At 35.5% G+C, this 21,197-nt stretch overlaps 1 protein-coding gene across 7 annotated transcripts in view; it reads right to left on the minus strand.

Annotated features, from left to right (window-relative positions):
* Nucleotides 1–21,197, minus strand: part of EML5 (EMAP like 5) — a 232,388-nt gene that overhangs the window by 2,258 nt on the left and 208,933 nt on the right. For 4 of the 7 annotated variants that reach the window (XM_077123267.1, XM_077123266.1, XM_077123270.1 and 1 more), the window contains exons 31-39: nucleotides 18,504–18,524; nucleotides 7,448–7,621; nucleotides 6,512–6,720; nucleotides 4,727–4,884; nucleotides 3,270–3,384; nucleotides 2,276–2,464; nucleotides 1,944–2,116; nucleotides 358–520; nucleotides 7–110 (exon numbers count right to left, since the gene is read on the minus strand). In XM_077123267.1, the coding sequence (XP_076979382.1) occupies nucleotides 7–110; nucleotides 358–520; nucleotides 1,944–2,116; nucleotides 2,276–2,464; nucleotides 3,270–3,384; nucleotides 4,727–4,884; nucleotides 6,512–6,720; nucleotides 7,448–7,621; nucleotides 18,504–18,524 (1,306 nt within the window). Of the gene's footprint in view, nucleotides 1–6; nucleotides 111–357; nucleotides 521–1,943; nucleotides 2,117–2,275; nucleotides 2,465–3,269; nucleotides 3,385–4,726; nucleotides 4,885–6,511; nucleotides 6,721–7,447; nucleotides 7,622–18,503; nucleotides 18,525–21,197 lie in introns of those variants that run through there. The other 3 variants (XM_077123269.1, XM_077123272.1, XM_077123273.1) reach the window with 3 other exon arrangements.

Here is a 21,197-nt window from a genome sequence, read left to right on the forward strand (position 1 = left end):
ATTTACCTGGTCCATGTAGCCCAAGTAATTCTGTCAATGGCAGCCTGATCCATAAGATGTTTTCCTGAAGGCACTTCATAAACATGCCGTTTATAGCAACCAGTGGAGACCTTTCATTAAAATAAGACAAAAATTCCATTATGTGAGAAGCAAAATCCACAAAGTGCTACTTTTGCACTTCTAAAATAAAAAATACAGAAGATACAAAATCTGTTTTAAAAAGGCAAAATATTACAGAATTGATGCAGAAATAGGGAAGAGTAAATAAAGGTTAGAGTTCAGAAGCTGTGGAGTTGAGGAGTTCATTTCACTAACATGAAATGTAAACTGGGTATATATATAGTATTGGCATTGTACCTGGAGATACCTGCTGTCTGCAGAGAAGTCCATCTGTATGACAAAGCTTGGAATATCTTTGCAGTAGCTAATTCTGTTAAGGGTGGGCCCCAATGTTAGGTCATAGAAATCCACTGAGTTCTCACTACAGCCCACTGCCAGATAGCGGGAATCTGGACTAAATCTGAATATGTAACAAAACATGTAAAAGGTACATTAGACCACAAGAAATAGTATAAATATTTAAGCCGGTGACTTTTCCTTTCTAGCTTTTGAAAATATATGTGTGATATGGCCTCAAACTTACAGGTTTACTTGATAAACACAACTGATCATTGTTACTGAGATTCATCTGTGTTATATGAAACAAAAGCTTTATATTTTAATTTCAAATGTTTCCGGATTTCTCATCTCTCAGTTCCTTTTAAAATAATTCAGTTTTTAAAAAACCACTAACAATTACTCATTCACTAAAAACAGTTAAGAGTTCATCTGAAAGGATGTTGGTGTAATTGCAAAGAACAAAGACTAGCTTTACTCAGGTTATTAAAATGAAATAACACTACATGAAGCTTGGAAGCAGTTATCTTTTAAAAGACAAAAAATGAAGTCCTATTTCACCTATCAATCATGGAAGGCAGTATAGGACAATTAAGCCTTTTGAAAACGTTCCCGTGAATCTTGTTGAGGTGTTTTAAAGACATGGGGCAGGTCAGAGAAGGGGGTTAAAGGGAAGCCACTGTTACTGCTTTATATATGGAAGCTCTAGGCAAGGTTTCATTTTTTTTTTTTTTTTTTTTTTAAAGAGAGAGGGAGGAAGGGAAGGAAAGACAGAGAGAAGGAAGGAAGGATGGAAGGAAGGGAAACATCTTTAAACATTTTCTTGTTTTATTATATTTTGTTTGTTTTTTTTTTTTTACATGGGCTGGGGCCGGGAATCGAACCGGGGTCCTCCGGCATGGCAGGCAAGCACTCTTGCCCGCTGAGCCACCGCGGCCCGCCCCAAGGTTTCATTTTTAAAAAGATTTTACCATTGAAAAGAGCACAAGCTTTCAGCAGACCTGGCCAGCCAATCTTGCTCACACAGACTCGTTCAGTAAATGGTAGCCATTGTTAAAATAAGCTTAACAACTGAGAAATACAGATTTAAAAAAGGTTCAAATTCAGATTCTAGGACTTAGAGGTTCAGTGAGTGTTGACTAAATGGATGAACTATATATTCTCAAAGAAATTAGTAAAGGAAGTAAAATATTTGGGGGGGGGTGTAACTTTAGTTTTCCAGGTTGACAACTTTTGAAGGGCTTAAACAATGCCAGATAATTCTTGACCATGTGAACTAACAGAACATATCTGGTGTGACATGTAGTCATAAAAACGATGCCTGAGAGTTGTTACTATGAGGCTCTGTGGCTGGTGTCTAGTGGACTTAAAATTTTAGCAAGCAGAATTAAGTAAGTATACAAATGGCCATATTTCAGCTTAAAATTTATGATGTGATAAGATGCTACAGGGGACCATTTTTGGAAGTGTGGCTAAGGAAAGTTTTCCAAATGCATCATGAGTCATTTAAGTATAAATTGGAAGTTTTATTCCATTTTTTTACTAACCTGATATCATGGATTGTACATCGTCTATCTCTCTTCTTTCCCCATATTTTTAGGGAGCTCACCAGTAAAATAATAAATTCTCCATTTTTCATCCCAATTGCCACCATGTCCCCATCAGGGCTGTAACACACAGTATGGGCAGCATGTCCCAAATTCACTTTGTTTAGCATCTTCTGCATAAGGACCAAAAGTCACAGAGAATGACAGTAAGTATAATACAAAACTAATTTTCCTTCAAAATTCTCAATGTATTTCTGAGTTAAGTGCTAATAATTTAGGACTTCCACTTCCCTTCTTAGGAACTGTAACATCTTTTAAAAAATTGTACCTACTTTATCAACAATATCCCAGAGTCTCACTGTCCCATCTTCTGCAGCAGAAAGGAAAAAATCTCTGGAAGGATGGGTTGCTAGTCCCCAGATTGGTCCATCCAAATGACCATTAACTAAAATATTACATGCTGCATTTTTCTCTCCAACTTCTATTATTTCAGCATTCCTTGTCCCAACTAATATCTTGCCCTGAAACATAAGTAGGACGAATACATTTGATGTGATAACAACAGTTGCACTTCATAATGTAAGAATGACCCTGTTGGCCTTTCAGAGAACTTTTTGCTTTGAACTACTTATCTAGCAGCATCGTTTGCTCATGCAAACTTTTCTATGACTAGAGGCACACACTTGCAAGAGCACTGGGCTGGGTTACTTGTTACAGTCCGTGATAGAAAACAGAGCTTTTTTCTGCTTTTTTCTATATCTGTTTCCTTCACTAATCAAAGTTTTACTTTGACTATATTTTAATCTTAAAAGATCTGCAAAGAGGGGTAAGTGCACTGAGATACAGGAATAAAGTATTGGAACTTTTATTTATACTTTTTAACTAAAATAAGCTTAAGTAAAGTTTAACATACAAACAGGATAATACATTTTTATAATTTATAAATTCACTTATTGGGAGTATAAGCATGCTCAATTTTTTTTACAGGAATGTATTCTTTTTAAAAATGGAGACAGCTGCTCTAATTATGATGAATTAACTGCAAAGAAGTTCAGTTCTATCTACCATAGCTGAATTAGCAGATTTAAGAAAATATGGAGGTTTAAATATAGGTATTTAGACAAACTGAGAATAGCTTCCTATCTTATGCACTGCACTTATACAAAGAAAGCAGTTGGGAAAAGGCAGAGTAAAACTGGCCATCAAATCCATCTTAAGAAATTAACATTAAATATTATTCAGTAAGTTACAAGAGGTAAAAAAAATTACAGTCATAACTGCTCTCTATGTTTTGCTGCACCAGATGGGTCAAAGAACATATCTTACTTTGCCTCTGCACACAGAACGAACACAATCCGTGACTTGTCCTGTCTCAAGCCTGAAGGCACGGCATCGCCTCAGTTCCTGATCCCACAGTTTAACTGCTCCTCCTTCTTTTGACCTAAGTAAATAATAACCCAAACCAAAACAGACATTTATTATTGGTTATTACCAATATGCAAATGCTAAGGTATAAGGAGAATAAAAAAGGCTCTGAAATTTATAATTTATTTCTAATAGTCTAGAAATTCTATGGCAATATTAGGATACACTAACTCAGTCAAACAGTTTAAACAAATTTTATTTTGTGAAACATCCATTTTTTGACAGCATAATTTTATTTGCCCCTCCCTTCCATTTACCCTTTCTCATAATACTTTATGGTTGGGGAAATGTACAAAAAGATTTTTAACATTAAAAGGATAATGAAAATGTAAGTCTAGATAACAGGATTACAGATGCTGTGCTATAGACTGTACTTTTAGGGGCCAAAAGAGAAGCACATCTCTTTCCTATAATATTAAAATAACCAACTGAAAAAGTTTAGTAGACTACAGGACTAGATAACGAATGGTGAAACAAAAGTGTGTGAATAATAGGTAAAAGATAAATATACCCATGTGTTTTTTTTCTCTTGAAATAATTTAATAAATTAAGTGTCACCTCATTTTCTGCTAGATGAATTGCTCGTCTCTGGGGGAAAAAAAATCCAGGTACTATTTCTTTATGTGAAAGGTAAAAGATTCTGTACTTGTGTTTAAAAATATGAGGGTTCTTTCAATCCTGTATTGATATGCACTATTTCTTAGTCATTTATGCACAATTTAACATGCACATGAATTTCTTTGTAGGAAATCTATTTTAATTTGGTTACTATTGGGAGATTAGAAAATAACTCAGACAAAAAGGCCACCCCTCAGACTTAAATTTTGACATTTTTTTTATAATACAATTTATCTAAGAAGTTTGCCTCACACAAAAACAAGACAAAGTTTTTCTTTAAGCATTCTCTCAACATTTTCTAATGCAGCAGGATGCATAACTCCTTAGTACCCTGTTTGAATAAAAAAAGAGAGCATGTAGTTGAGATGCAGCCTAGGTATCTTTCCATGGTAAAGAGTCTTCTAATGGGCCTCTATTACTCAGCAAATACTTACACTTTAAACTATTAATATAGATATTAGGAAAATCAGTTCTTGATTTCTAAGACAATGACCTATCTACGCCTCAAAAAATCATCATCATAGCTGGTAGAGTTTAGGTTTATGAGCAGTTAGTGATTTAAGACGAGAAATCAGAAGCAATAGAAGGAACATAAAAAGCAACAAGGGAGAAGCATATGAGGAGGAAGGTCAGAGAGGATCTATGTAGTCCAGAAATAACTAGCATACCTAACTGCATACCTCAGGTAGACCATAAATCCTTAGATACTCAGTGAGGCTGTGAATAGAAAGGGGACTTACGGCCTTTCTTTGCCACCAGTCACAATAAGTCCATCTTGCAGGGTGGTGTACATTGCAAACACAGGCCCATTGTGAGCTCTGGCCACGATTCGACACAATATGTGATCTTTCCACACACAGACATCACCACTGATGGTACCTGTAAACGTCAAGTTATTCTGAAAAGGAGTGGGGGAGGGGGGAGATAAACTCATCAAAAGTTCAAACAGAGTTCATACAGATGTAATTTCCTATGTAAGTGTAATTCTATCTCACCTTGTTTCATTATAAAAAGCATGATGTGGTAGGAGAAGCACTGGACTTGAGTCAGGAAACCTAAACGAGGCTCAGCTGTTCAGAACCTTTTCCCTTTCCTATTGCTTATTTGTTGGAAGCACGTTGGGCAAAGTTTTTAACCTCTATGAATACCAATTTTTTCATGTATAAAATGAGGGAGTTGGTTCTCTAAGGTCTCTTCTAATTCTAAAATACTATAATTCTATACTGTCTCTTTGTATTGCTTCCTTCTAGCTGCCCAAGAAATAACTTAAGGTCATTGTAAACAGAGAGAGAAAAGGATAAGGATAGAAAGGGAAGATAACTTTTTTTTTGGAGGATAACCTTTTATTGCATCTGATAAAATGTCTTATCATAGAAAGTAAAACTATTATCTACACCAAAGTTGTGGGAGCTTTTCAGATTTCACTAATGCACACAGTTATATATGAAATCAATGTTTGCCATTTCTTAAAATCAAAATAGTAAAAGTTCATTTATTCCTGCAATCAAACAATGCAAAATAAGATAAATTTGATGAGGTAACAAAAATTTGATAATTGCTTTAGATCACTTTGAGAATTGCAATCCTCATATAGTTAATTTATGTAGAAACTGGAGAAATCAAATCCTGCATCACATGCTACTTCCATCCCATTTTTGCTTCATTTATAAAGTTATATAAGATCTTTCTTTCACCAAAATCAATGTTTAAAAAACAACAGAAAAATAAGAATTTAAATTATAACAAAAACAAACTGGGATTTTCTTTTCTCTAATCTTTCTTAGAATACTTGACAGCCTGTATGTTTTCTTCCTTCAAATATTGCATACACACATAAACACTTGAAGAAGGAAATCCACTTAGTATTTTGATGCACAAGAGGATTTATAAAGTCTAGTCAGGGCAAAGTATTAAAAGAAAGAGATGTAGATTGTAAACCACAGGCTCAGATTATTAATAGAGGTTGGTGAGCGGAAGGGAGAGGAGGAGAGGGCCCTTGAATACTCTCTTCTATTAAGAACAGGAATTGTGCTCACTCCTCTTATCTCTCTCCCTCCTCCTTCCCTTGAATTAGAGGCTCTGGCCCAGAGCACCCTCAACCCTATATGCAAACATGAGTTAAGATGATAGAAAGCAAAGGAAATCCTAAATACAAGTAGAATCTTAAATCAACTGAAAATCATGTCTTTTGATTTACGTTTCTTTTACTGACTATTTTTTAGGACCTGTGAAGTACTGTTAGGAAGGTAGAAACTTTAGGATATTTAGTGTGACAATTACAAGATTAATAAAGTTTTTTGAGAATGGCATTGGCCCAAAGGCACAAACATTGACTCACAATCCTTCTTCCATCACATTAATTTTTTCCTCCCATACCCTGATTTTTGAGTCACCAGGTTTTTGAAAAATGAATTAAATGTATGACCAGGGCTTAATGTGGCTTATCATCTAAGGCAAGAAAATTCTAAGTAGTCTAGTTTATATAATTCAAAGTTACACCACCACACGCATTTTAAGAGACCTACTGCACCAAATGCAACAGCCAACATGGTCTGCATCCGGGCATCTTCCAGTGTGCTCATTAGCCCTTTTTTGCTTAGAAGAGCCTTTCCTGCCAGAGTCCAGAACTTCACATGTTTTACTCCCACAGAGACAAACTGAGTATCTGAGTCTGGTCTGAATTCTGCCACAAAAATACGTTGGCTGTGACCAGCTCTGCTGGCAATTTTGGCACCTAGTAAGGAAGATACAACAAAATTACACAATTTAGTAATAAGAACTAAACTAATTTTTATATGAACAAATGGTTATTCAAAATATATGGTTCAAAAAAACAGATACTTATAAGAAGATGAGGACTATACCCTATATCCTGCTGTGTAACAATCACAGGATACAGAGTTACTTGTACAGAGGGTCTTTTTTCCATAAATATATACAAGTGATGTGTACATTTATGGAGCGCTTCATTGCCCTTTTGGGTCATTTATGATTTTATGGACCATATCCCTTTTTTTTAGGTAACTCCATTAATGTCACTCTAAAAGTAGCTATGCAACTAAAAAGTTTTGTTTACAGCAAGTTAGGTAATATTACCCTCTTGATCTTTCCTTACCATTTGAAATATATTTCATTTTCATTCTTAAGGTACTCCCTAACCAATCAAATCATTAGCAAAGATACTTAAGTACATAAACTCTTATGAAAGGAAAAACAAGGGAATTATCTGTAATACTAATTTATAATTATAATTTCATTAATTTATCTGTTTTGTAAAGTCACATTTTCATCGGTATTTTTAAGTGGAACATACATACAGTATCACCAACTGGGTATTGTATTGTATATGGTTGAAGTGAATAATGTTCTCAATCACCAAATTAAGACAAATATTAAATACAGAATTCATATGACGCTAATATTCTTATTTTAAAAAATCACAAAGCAGAAAAGAATCCTACCTTCTTGCCATCTCCAAATGGTAATAGTATGTTCTGAGTCTAGTCCCACAGACAGCAACAGTTTGCCAGTAGCACTAAAGCTGACTGAACATACTCCCTTTGAGTGGTAGCATCTCAGTATAGATAAAGTCTGCTTGTTCATTGCATCCCAGATGTGGACAGAAGGAGCTGTAGCTACATAAAGATGAAATCTCAAAGTTCTAATACATCTGTCACAAATGTTTCAATTTCTAAAGCTGAGGCATACTCATTTTGAGACATGGAAAATATGTACCAAAAAGGAGACTATGTACTTAAAAAAGAATAGCTCAAAACTAAGATTTAATTAAAGGCAAAGAAAAGGAGAGAAAGGAAAGGAAAAAATATAAAATACTCATTGAGGCTTGTGCCAGTTTGAAACTGCTGTGTACCCCAGAAAAGCCATGTTCTTTAATCCTCATTCAATATTGCTGGGTGGGGTCTTTCTGATTAGGTAGTTTCTATGGGGCTATGTCTCCATCCATTCAAGGTGGGGTTGCTTACTAGAATCCTTAAAGAAGGAACGATTTTGGAAAAAGCTTTAGAGCCCACACAACAGGGACCTTTGGAGATAAAGAAAATGCCCCTGGGGAAGATGTTTGAAATGAGAAGCCAGAGACCCCAGCAGATGCTAGACACATGCCTTCCCAGCTGACAGAAGTATTCCAGACTCATTGGCCTTTCTTCAATCAAGGCATCCTTCCCTGGATACCTTAGTTTGGACAGTTACATAGCCTTAGAACTGTAAACTTGCAACTTAATTCTCCTTTTAAATGCCATTCCATTTCTAGTATATTGCATTCTGGCAGCTTTAACAAACTAAAACAAGGTTATATCCCAAATTGCACTTTTGGTAAAATTGCATTGTTAGGCAAGTAAATCAGACAAACTTTAAACAACTATTCAAAAATAATGCATGCTTTATATACATTTTTAATCTTTATATAACTATGTGGTGATAACCACACGAATATTATGCAATAATTAAATACCAGGGTTAACTCAGTACTAACGATATCTGAAGGACAGAGAAAAGCCGACACAAACTGGGGAAGGCAGTAGATAGGAAACCACCTGAATAAGACATTTTCAACCATCCTGACAATTAACAGGTTAGCTAGGTTCACATCACTTTATAAGACAGGAGGTTATTTTAATTGTTTTTGGTTTTTAAAAAGGTTTCATGGGAGACATAAAACTTTTTAACTTTTAAAAAAGTATTTATTGTTATTCATCTTGTGTAGCCTGTCTCTCCTGCTTTAAAAATTCTCCCGGTTCTCAGTGGTTTCTATAGTAAAAAGTCATAACTTTGTATTGTCCATGGTTCATGACCAGCACCCCATAAAACTGAATAGCATTCAACAATTAATTCAGCCTCAAAACCTAAGTACTTTTAATAAAATAGTAAATATATTAAATTTCATTTGCTTCAAATTAAAAGTCTGTTATAAATATTGCAAAGACAGAGAAACATTACGATAAGATGCCTTAAATAAAATCATTTGATGCAGATGAATTTAGGTATCTAAAGAAAATTTTGGTAAATTTAGATTATATTATATACTATCTGCTATTTAAGATATGTGAGTTGATTTAAAAAGCAGTTAAAATATATTAAATCAGAAATTAAGATCTGATTATCATTGAGTAAAATCTGTTCAAAGATTTATGTGACTCTAAAAAAAAAATCAATAGACATAAAAGTTTACCATATAATAAAATAGGGTATTTATTTGCAAAACATTGATGACAATAATTTAAGTATTAGACTAAAAGTAGAATTGTTCCTCATTCACTAAAAGTCAAAGATAGCACTGTGAGACACAAGTAAACTTAATCTCAATAAGGGCAAGTTGGTTTAAAATTTAAAATGTTAATATATATACCAATAGATCACTCTGTAACTTTTTGCCAGTGATAAATATTACATAGGTTTTCTTTAATACAGAAACAGTTTTATATTTGTTTACAAAAGGCACCTCTGGACAGTCGACATACTCGCCAAAATGTGATGAGGTAGAGACATCAATCAGTTATTTTTTTGCCTCCAAATTTAATATGCCACACATTACAAAGAGCTCCATTTATCTAGAATTTAAACAAGTAATCATGTAAACTGAATTATTGGGCTTCTCATACTCCTACAAAAAATTAAGTGATATGGCAAGAAGCTGATACGAGGAATTTATGTTTTAAATATTTACATATGACTATTTTATGGGATTGCTACACATTTAGACTATTGTAAACTTGTATCAATAACAGAGTTTGAAATTAAAACTACTGCAAAATTTCAGGGTCTCTAACTTACTAAAGATTATATTCATTAAGTATATTTTGTTTCCTTCTGCAATTTGAAAACGGTCATCCCTGATGCTATGTAACACACACATACTGCCACTCGTGATCCTCCTCTTGCTACAGGCCACCTTGTAGGGGTGCCTGCCATGGGCATGTCTCCTACTTTCTAATCCCTACCTTCCAGGCAGGTATGTTTTTCTCGGAACTCAAAGTTATGGGACTTGCCCCAAGTCACACACAAGTCAGAACTGGCAAAGCCAGTCCAAGTGTGCTCGCAACAGTACCCAGAATTCTTTCTTGTGCTTTCTACTACATTGAGCTCTCTTGGGAAAGTCAATCCCATCAAGTTTTCATAACGATTCTTGACAACTACATCTCTCCTGTATAGCACTGCCATAACGGTCTCTGTAATTAATTGGATTTCATAAGAATCAAAGTTTTAAAATATTCTTCTTTCCCCATTCCCTAGTTTGCCTATGATGTAGTGTAATAATAACGTATTTTAAAACAAAATTTTAACATGAGCCATTATGTGTACTAATTGTATTTCCCCTTTTAGTCTCTGAAGTGAACAATTCTTTGCTGCACACCCAGTGTCTATTCCCTCCTTCTTTCTTAATAAAGGTCCAATTCTGAAGAAAATTCTTCCCTATGTAGTACAAGTGATTCAGTGGAAGCACACTGCATGCTCAATTTTACGGGGAACCCGATTAGTCTAAGCCCATTGTGATAATACTCCTTCTTCTTCCCTTCTTTCTTCCATATCAGTGATTTAGTTTAGTAACCCAGATTTCAGCCAAGCAGCACAGAGTATTCCCCTGATGTCTTAGTTCAAGGTTTGATGGGTCCTAAAATGACACAATAAGGCTAAACAGAATTAGTTTATGATTCTGAAAAGTATTTTTTCCCTCTCTCATCTCTGGATGAAAGCAAGGATGCTTGTAACTCCAACTGCTACGGGCAGCCATTTTATGACCACAAATGCAACCAAATTTAGGATTGAAGACAATGCTGTGGATGGCAGATGGAAGAAATGGGAGATGACTACCTTCCAGATGACAGCTTTGAAGTCCTGAACCAGCAAACTCAAGAGACCACTCTCTCTTGACTTTTTTTTTCTGCCTTTAACTTTTTAAATTGTGTAACATATATATAAAGCAAAGAAAGAAAAAAGCAATAGTTTTCAAAGCACTCTTCAACAAGCAGTTACAGGACAGATCATGGACTACCATACCATCATCTCAGACTTTTCCTTCTAGTTGTTCCAGAACATTGGAGACAAGAAAGAACAAATCTCCTTTTTTATCATCACAATAGACTTTTTTCTTTTTTTGTGAAAAATAACTTATAAAAAAAAAGCAATAAATTTCAAAGCACATCACAACAATTAGTTGTAGAACAGGTTTCAAGAGTTTGGTATGGGCTACAATTCCACAATTTAAGGTTTTAATTTCTAGCTGCTCTAAGATACAGGAGCCTAAAAGAAATATTAGTATAATGATTCAGCAATCATACTTTGTTAAACCCTACCTTCTCTGTATAACTCCACCATCACCTTTGATCTTTCTATCCCTGTCTTAAGGGGTATTTGGGCTATAGGTCATTCTAACTTTTTCATGTTGGAAGGGGCTGTCAATAATATGCATTAGGGAGCTGGAACTAGCTGATGTTCTGGAGAGGCTGGCCCCTCTAGGTTTCAGGACTTATCTGGTCAAGGGACTCATCTGGAGGTTGTAGTTTTCTGCAAAGTTACCCTAGCATGGAACCTTTGTAGAATCTTATATATTGCCCTAGGTATTCTTTAGGATTGGCTAGAAAGGTTTTGGTTGGGGTTTGGTAAGTTATGATAGGTAGCAATGTCTGACTCTTGCATAAGAGTGACCTTCAGAGTAGCCTCTAGACTCTACTTGAACTCTCATCCACTGATAACCTTATTTGTTACACTCTTTTCCCCCTTTTGGTCAGGATGGCATCGTTGACCCCATGGTACCAGGGCCAGACTCATCCCTGGGAATCATCTCCCATGCCGCTAGGGAGACATTCACCTCTGGATGTCATGTCCCACATAGAGGAGAGGGCAATGATTTTATTTGCAGAGCTGGGTGTAGAGTGATGCCACATCTGAGAAACAAAAGAGGTCCTGCAGAAGTAACTCTTAAGGCATACTTAAGGCTAAGCTTCTCTCCTACATACATAAACTTCACAAGAGAAAGCCCTAGGATCAAGGGCTTTCAATCTCTTGATTTGGGTGTCCCTAATGTTCATCACAGTAGCAGGGGTTTCCCAGGTGGTGAAGTTTAATAGCTCCATATTTTTTCGCCCATCCTTCAAGAGGTTTTGCCAATACTTACTATCTGCTTAATATATTCTAGAATGTAACCAGGCATTACATTAAGCTATGCAGGATTAAAGCCCCTCATTCTTATTCTGGGCTCCCTGTGTTTCAATTGTTTAAATGAGCTATCCAGACATGTTAAGTTAGTCTCTTGACTTTTATGTACTAATAATTTTTCTTGTTGTTTAAGCCACCAGAGATACAGTTTTCTGTTGTAGAGAGCACATGGAGACCACATGGAGGCCACTAAAGGCATTAAACAGACAACTGTCCATCAGACAAATAGAAAACAAGACCCGAGAGTGTTCTCTCCTTAAGTTGCCTTAGGACCAATTTTTTTTAATTCTTAGTTCCAGATACAGTCTTAAGTAGACTGAAAGAGCTTTGTCAGGGACCAAGATGTTTCCTTAGTGGCCACTGAAAACAAATTTAATGTACAGTATTCAAATGATTATTATGCTACATCTTTTCTAATGTATGTATTCACTTTCCTACATTCCAAAGCAATAATTCCAAATCTTTATCCTCTTCAAACCAGTACCCTCTCCACATCTCTTCACTCTCAGTTCATAAAACAGAAAATAGAAGTCATAAAATAGGTGTTTCCTCATTTTCCCACCTCAAACCTACCCATCTTCTTGCCTTTCTACCCACACTCCTTTTTTTCCTCAACTGTAAGTGTCCTGCTCCTATCAGATGCCAATCCTCTCACTTTGCTCTGGATTCCACTCATCTTTCACTTTCACATTAATGTGGCTGGTACAGTACCCCCTTCTCCCCTTTCATTTTCTCCCTCTCTGCAGAGTATTACACCGCATACAAACAGGCTTTAAATCTTCCACCTTCCTTCACCCTCCAGCCATTTTCCATTATCTCTGTCCCCTTTTGAGGGACAATTTACCAAGTTCTGTTCTATGTCTCCATTTCACTCTAACATTCTCTCCTCAGTTTATTCTAACATCCATTAAAACTGCTCCTAGTCAGGGCCATCACTGACTTCTACTTTCCAGTCAAGAGCCTCTTCAGTGTTATCTTACTGGACTTATCCACTCAACATGGTAAGCTTCTTTCTCCTTCAAACACATCTTCTTTTAAGTTCTGTGCCATCATTCTCCTGATTTTCTCCCCAGTCTCACTGGCTATTCTTTTTCATTCTTTTTCGATGAATCATCTTCAATTTTCCCAACATCTAACTGTTTGTATGTCCACAGTTCAGTTCCTGATTCTCTAATTCTCTATCTACACTCTCTCCTTTGAAGATCTCATCCAGTCTCATATACCTGCCAACTATTCCTAAATCTGTTATTTCTAGCTGAAATGATACCCAAAACAGAATGCATTTCTCTGTTCTCAACTGATTTATCCCAAAGTATTCTCCCATCTCATTTAGCCAAATGCCCAAGCTAAAGAAAAGTAACATTCAGTTTTGAGTCCTTACTTTCCTTCATCAGAAAAGGCTGCTGACTTTACCTCCAAAATACACCCCATATTTATTTGGGTTCTCTCCATACCACCCTAATTTAAGTTTTTTTTTTTCTTGGACTACTACAGTAGTCTCCTAACTAGTTTTCTGATTACTTCTCTTTCCTCCCTATATTCTCAACAGTACAGTGTGTGATTTTTTCAAAGTATAAACTAGACCACATCTCTCCCTTGCTTTAAACTTTTGAATGGCAGACTGCAGTTAGCATGAATCCAAACTTCTCACGAAAGCCCTAAATGAGCTGACTCCCCTCTCTAAGCTCATCTCATAGGCCTCACTCCAGCCACACTGATCTTTCTGTCTTGTTGCTTTAGTTATTGTTTTTTGGCATGGGCAAACTGCGGGAATCGAACCCAGGTCTTGGGCACGGCAGGCGAGAATTCTGCCACTGCGCCACCACACCGCCCAATCTTTCTGTTTCTTGATCCAGCCTTAAGGTGCATGCAGGAAATAATTAACATAGCAAGCGAGCTGGTTTGAAAGGATCTATGTACCCTAGAAAAACCATGTTTTAATCCTAATCCCATTTTGTAAAGGCAGCTGTTTCTTCTAACCCCTATTCAACACTGTATGTTTGAAACTTTAATTAGATAATTTCCCTGGAGATGTGATGCAATCAAGAGTGGTTGTTAAACTGGATTAGGTGGAAATGTATCTCCACCCATTCCAGGTGTGTCCTCATTAGTTTACTGGAATCCTATAAAAGAGGAAACATTTTGGAGAAAGCAAGAGATTCAGAGAGAGAAGAAAAGAATGACAGAGCCATAAGAAAGCCACAACAGAGAATGCCGCAGAACCACAAAGCAGAGTCCATCAGCCAGCGACTTCTGTAGATGAAGAAGGAAAATGCCTCCTAGGGAGCTGGAGAGAAAGCTAACAGATGATGCTGTGGTCGCCAGCCGAAACAGAAACCCTGACTCTGTTCACCATGTGCCTTTCTACTTGAGAGAGAAACCCTAACTTCATCGGCCGTCTTGAATCAAGGCATCTTTCCCTGGATGGCTTATATTGGACATTTCTACAGCCTCTTTTAACTGGGACATTTTCTCAGCCTTAGAACAGTAAATCTTATAACTTATTAAATTTCCCTTTTTAAAAGCCATTCCATTTCTGGTATATTGCACTCTGGCAGCAAGCAAACTAGAACAGCAAGCAAGATCAAGGTTGTTGTCTTTAGAAAGGTCAGCTTGCTGAGCAGAGTGTTGTGCTGAGTGGTCTAAGAACTTGCTTTTGAAATGTTCCCTGGATTGTTAAGGCTTTTTTAATAATCCTGAACCATAAATATCTGCTTTCCTTCTGGGAGTCTAGAATTTTGGTAGTTGTGGTTGTGACCAGCCCACAATAAAAAACCTGGACTCTGAGTTCTAAGTGGACTTCTTTGGGCAGAAATGTTACACATGTTGCTATTTGGCTGCCGTAAGGAGTGGGTTCTGTGTGACCCCTGGGAGAGCATGAGTGGGGAAGACATAGAAAGCCTGTGCCTGACTTCCTTCAGACTTCATCTGAAATGTCTTTTTCCCTGAGCTGATCACTGCAATATACTATGCCCTGAGTACAATTACCTTTGAGTACTGTGAGTACTTCTAGTAAATCACTCAATGTGCGGGTGGCCTTAGAACCTGACATGGACCTCAGTCTGGAACTGCCCCAGATCATCCCTCAGATACCATTTTTGTATCATTATTGGCTTAGCTGAATGTTAACAGCCTCCGAGAAAAGTCACTTTGCATTATTGCTATCTCCTTGTTTGCTGTTTTTACCACATTTACTGCCATCTCAAATCGTATGTTTTTAAAAATATATTTGTTGTCTGTCTCACTCTAGACTAGGGATTAGCAAACTTCTATAAAGAGCAAGAGACAAAATTGAAGATATTGTGCAGGTACTTAAATAACAAGAAGGAAAACAAACTTCCACAAAATTTTTATTGACAAAATTGAAAACAATAATAATTGAGTAAACTTTTTTGGTGACCTAAGTCTACTAATTCTTTTGGTGATATAAAAGAATTGGTAGAATAATACTAATGTGTATAAAAATTATACTCCTTTGGTGATATAAGTCTACTAATTCTGTTGGGGGGACAACATTTTACTTAATTGAGGTTCAGAGGTAGGGTATTCTATTATCAAAATCAGCTGTAAATGTTCACTGTGTAAAATCTTTACATTTTTCAACTTAAATGTCTTATTGCTTTGATAGGTGCTGCTAAATACTGGTATTCATCCACAAGCATATTATTTTAATTGAGAATGTCCATTTCATGAAAGGCATTTAGGGAATTCTATTACAAACTTCCCTCGATATTTGCCTTTTAGCATGTATTACACTTCAGACTCACTTTAAATAGAAGATTAGGAAGAAGTTCTTCAATGGTATACAGTTAAATGGATTTTTGAAATAGGAAATTTTCTTTGCCCTGCATCAAGATCTGAAAAATGCTGCTAGACCTGTAGTTTGGGCCCAAAAATATATTTGCTGCAAATCTGTGCGAATGGAGATCTCACTTTTTGTTTTAATTTTGAAAGTATGACAATGTAAACAGAATATTGACATTACTTGTGCAAACAGTTGTCATCAAGTGACTTTATCACAGTAAGCACTGTTCTACCTTGGAATTTTTAGGTTGAATTTGTTAAGAAACATTATCAAGTCTTCAGCAAAGCTGATTTTCAAAGCCAATCTTTTCAATAAATCTGAGAATGGCTCTTCTTATACAGAAAAATTTCAATCCTGGCCCTAAGCTCAAAAACTGCAATAAAACTTTACCACTGCTAAGCCATTGAACTGCTGGGTGTTAGGGCAAGTCAGAATATTCAGCTCTATTTCTAACATAAATTCATGGAAATGATAATGGTCAAGTCTACAAGAGTGAAAGAAGTTCACTACTGACACTACTGGTTCGATAACACAAAACAGATTCAAATTATTTCCTGCTGATGAATAATACAATGAACAATCATAGATTTTAAATACCATATGTTTTCAGAAGCTTTGTAAATTTATCCAACTATCCCATTTTCAGTTCCATACGTTTCTACCATTACTTGTACTACATCTTACAAGATTCCACTTCTGATTGTAATGAATTAATGTTTGCTTAACTTCTTTGAAAATATTATTTCTTGTGCCCCATTTCATATGGGCTAATTCTTCAGTCACTTGGAACTCGGCACTCATTCTTCAAAGAAACAACAACTGGGTAACACTGGTAATATCTGTCAATCTATCAAGAGCCAAGGGAAATCACTCAAAATAATTTGCCTTGTTTTTAACAGAGCATTAATATTTTTCCCAATGTCCTCAATCCTTTTCTTTTAGCACTTTTTTTTGTCCAAAAAAAAAAAAATAGTATTAAATGAGTTTATTTTCTCTGGACACATTTCTTCAGTTGCTGTACAATTTAATTTAACTCACTATCAGTAAATAGCTTGGCTAATAAATAAATCACTCAGACACTTCAGTTACAGTTACATTTTCATTTTTAACTTTTGAGAAAAAATTCTTCAGTGAGAAGATATTTTGTTTTAAACTTTGTAATTTTTCTGTTACTCTCCTGTGAGCTGATTTTTCTGACTATTACTGTCCTGTGAATTGGGGATATTGTATTGAAGATTAATCTGACTAATACTGACATATATTGAATTCTTTTAGAGTATCTGTGGTGTTATTGCATAAAAACAATGTTTTGCCATCTAATTTGTTAAAAATATAATCCATATTTCTCTATGTCTTAAAAGTGTGATATTCAAAGTCCATTTACCCTTTTATTCTTGTTTTGGCATGACAGATATGCACTGTAATAAAACAAGGTAAAATGTCACAGTGGGAAGGTACACATTGCACTTAAAACCTGTCAAGTTAGATAACAGCATCAATGCAACTTATAGTGCTGCAAGTAGCAGTGCAAAGTAATGAGAGTGCCATATACAGTCTCTGTCACAACGATTAAACTTCGTCATCATAGCATGAAAGCAGCCATAGACAATATAAAAATGAATCAACATGGCTAAGTTTCATTAAATTTTCATTTATGGATATAGAGACTTCGATTTCACATAATACCCACATATCATGAAATGTTTTTCTTATCTTGATTTTTCCCCAACTATCTGTATTAGTATAAACTATTTTTAGTTCATGGGCTGTACAAAAACAAGTGGTGAGCCAGTTTTGGCCCATGGAGCAAAGTTTCCCACTCCTTGCTCTTGTGTATATACCAAGAAAGCAAGGACGTTGCCTGTTGTGTTGAATAAATTTGTAGTAGAATAGTGAAGTCACAAAATCATTCTTTACTTTGGAGGAGGGGAGGGAGATTGATAAAAATCACTGAGAAAATGTTTTATTATCAGCAGCTAATGTTTATTAGATTACAATTGAAAAAACTTAGTTGTTTTAATATCTAAAAACAATGGACATACATTGTTCATTTAATGGCTTTTTATATCATAAAGTCATAGTCAATATCATTACAAAAAGTTATTTCTTTAATCTAAGTGATCTATTGATCTATGTGCAATAATTGAGATGGTATATAGAAATTAATAAATTGTAAGAATACTTTATTCTTCGGCAATAAAGTTTACTGATTTATAGTTAAGATTAAATTTTAATCTTAGTTCCACCTCTTGCCAGCTATATGATATATGCAAGTTAGTACCTACCACAAAGAATTCTTAAGATGACTAAATAAGTTAATACATGTAAAGCGCTTAGAATAGTGTGGTGGTTGTTTATTATTAATATTATTATTATTATTATTGCCGACTGGGTTCAACATTATGACATCAAAATGATGTAGCCTTCATTTAAAAAAATCCCAAAATATGTTATTTTTTATAGATTTTATTAATCTATAAAAATTTGGGCTATCATTACTCAACACAAAATTAAAATAGAAAATGTTTAATTTTCCTTACCTGACATGTCTGCTGAATCACCTATAATGAAAAAGTAGCAGAAAGATAATCATCATAAATAACATAAATACTAACAGTAAAATTTGTAAAAGCTCAATTATGAAATAATTTTTAAATAATTGAATTGTATCATATATAAAATTATTTATTACATTAAATTTAGTAAGCTGTTTGCTACAGAAGCCATTTTAAAAATGGTATACGCAGTTCAATTATACCAACATAATTAATGTCCTTTATATAACCTCCCAATCTTTCTTTGGATCAAAGCTTTATTTTTTTTGTATTTAATGAGTTATATAAAATTTTAATTATAACAATATTAAAAATAATATTGATATAATTTTAATTGATATGGCCCTTATTTAGTTTACAAGATGCAGTATTAATAGGAACTCAGGAATTTTAATGCATCTCTATTTGCAGGGTATCTATGCCTTCTGACATAAATGATAGCAAGGGTTGCCATATCATCTCCCACCTCTCTCTCCATCCAGGCAGAGAGAAAAAGTTTTAAATTTAGTTAAAAAATTAATCCCTTAATCTTTTTCTTTTCTTTTTTAGTTAGCATTTTACTTATACCAAAAAAGAAAAGTTGAAAGCCAATACTCATTACATTTGTAGTTGAAATACCTATTAACCAAAATTGTAGAAGCAAGATTCTTTAGCAAGAAAGAAAAGAGTAAAAGTCTAGCTATCCTTTTAAAATAGATATTTTTGTTTTGTTGTTAAAAGCTTATATCCCTATGAAATAACGATTTCAAGGACATACTGATAATGGAGGCCCATAGTGTTCTGATCTGTAACATGGAAAGAAAAAAGAATCAAGTACCTGACTGGGCTACTAAGTAGACCACACAGGAAATACCATTTTTAGTTCTGAATATGCTCTAATAACCACCAAATGGTGAGAGGACTTGAAACAAAGTCACATGAAAAAAGTTGAAAGCCTCAGGATGTTTGATCTGACTTTGCGGAAAGGTACAAGTGAGGGGCAAGGCATAGAGCTATACGTATGATCTAAAATTCACTGCTCTCCTGCCTGGATGTTAACTTGAAGGAGAGAGAGGGGAGATGATTAGCCAGCACATTCTATATAGCACAGCCTTTCAAAATAAAGGGAAAGAAGTGGGGACAAGATCCAAATTTCCTAAAAGATTTGTGACTATGACGTTTCTTAACTGAAAGAGAAATCGTGTCACAAAAGGTCAAATAAACTTGCTTAGCAGAGGGGAAGGGGGGGGGGAAGAGGAGGAAGAAGAGAAATGTGGAAAATGAAAGAACTATGCTGTGCCAGTTTAAAAGTGTTATGTACCCCAGAAAAGCCATGCCCTTTCATCCTGATTTGATATTGTAGGGTGGAAATCCTTTTGATTAGGTCATCTCCAGAAAGATGCGATGCTCCCAGTTGTGGGCATGCCATTTGATTAGATTATCTCCATGGAAATGTGGCACACCCAATTGTGGCCTTCTGGTTAGATGGAGATGTGATTCTATCCATTCAAGGTGGGTCTTGATGAGTTTACTGGAGCCCTTTAAAGGGGAAGACATTTTGGAGAAACCTCAGATGCAGATACTTGGAGAAAAGTTGCTTCAGAGCTGACAGAGACATGGATGTTTGGAGATGCTTGAAGTGCCGATAGAGAGGGCAGATGCCTAGACATGGGCAGAGCCCAGCAGATACCGCCATGTACCTTCCCATGAGTAAGCAAGCCAGAACCCAGAGCTGTGTCCTGGAGGAGCTAAATGAAGGCTCACAGATGCACTGAGAGAAAACCACTGGGATGAGAAACTAGAAGCAAGAGAACCAGGAACAAGGACCAGCAGATGCCAGCCACTTGCCTTCCCAGCTGACAGAGGTGTTCTGGATGGCATCAGCCTTTCTTAACTGAAGGTAATCTTTTGTTGGTGTCTTAATTTGGATATTTTTATGGCCTTAGAACCATAAACCTTCAACTTACATCCCCCTTTTAAAAGCAGTTCCATTTCTGGCATGTTACATTCTGGCAGATTTAGCAAACCAATACACATACCTTCTAGAATGCTATTGACAAAATGTAAATTTTATTAATACAGGGATTTTGTCTTTTTGCAAAGTTACTGTGTCCCCAGCACGTAGAATAATACCTCACATATGACAAGAGCTCAATAAGTTTGTTGAATGAACGAATTTACCCAATAAAACTTAACTGGACAATGATTATGTACCAAAAAGCTCTGAGCTACATGCTTTGGTGACCAAAATGGTAACACAGTTACTCATCCCTCAGAGAGCTGGGTCTTATTCTTCATACAGAGCGAAAATAAGACATGACTTTTAGAAAGCTTAGCACAAACAGGAGCTAAACCTATATATTTATATAAAAATATTAGCGTATTTTGTGTATACTAGACGAAATAATAGTCTATTTTCTTTTCGAAGTAGAAAGTGTTACAAAGAAGAGAAATACACAGATCTATATAGCTTCACTATAGAACAAGGAAATCCAGAGAACGTTTCTAACTGATCAATTTAACTGTATTTTATGAAAAGAGAAGATATCAGAAGCATACATAACTTATTCAAGAAGAAGAAGAAGACACCTGGAAAGCTAGCTCAGGAACCCAGGACAGATGTACTGAGATCCAGCCAACCCAATGATTTCAATTGTTTTTCCAAATCATACTAGAATTGTGAAGAGCTGATTGACCCCA

The sequence above is a fragment of the Tamandua tetradactyla genome, chromosome 12, assembly GCF_023851605.1.
Source record: "Tamandua tetradactyla isolate mTamTet1 chromosome 12, mTamTet1.pri, whole genome shotgun sequence".
Classification (NCBI taxonomy): domain Eukaryota; kingdom Metazoa; phylum Chordata; class Mammalia; order Pilosa; family Myrmecophagidae; genus Tamandua; species Tamandua tetradactyla.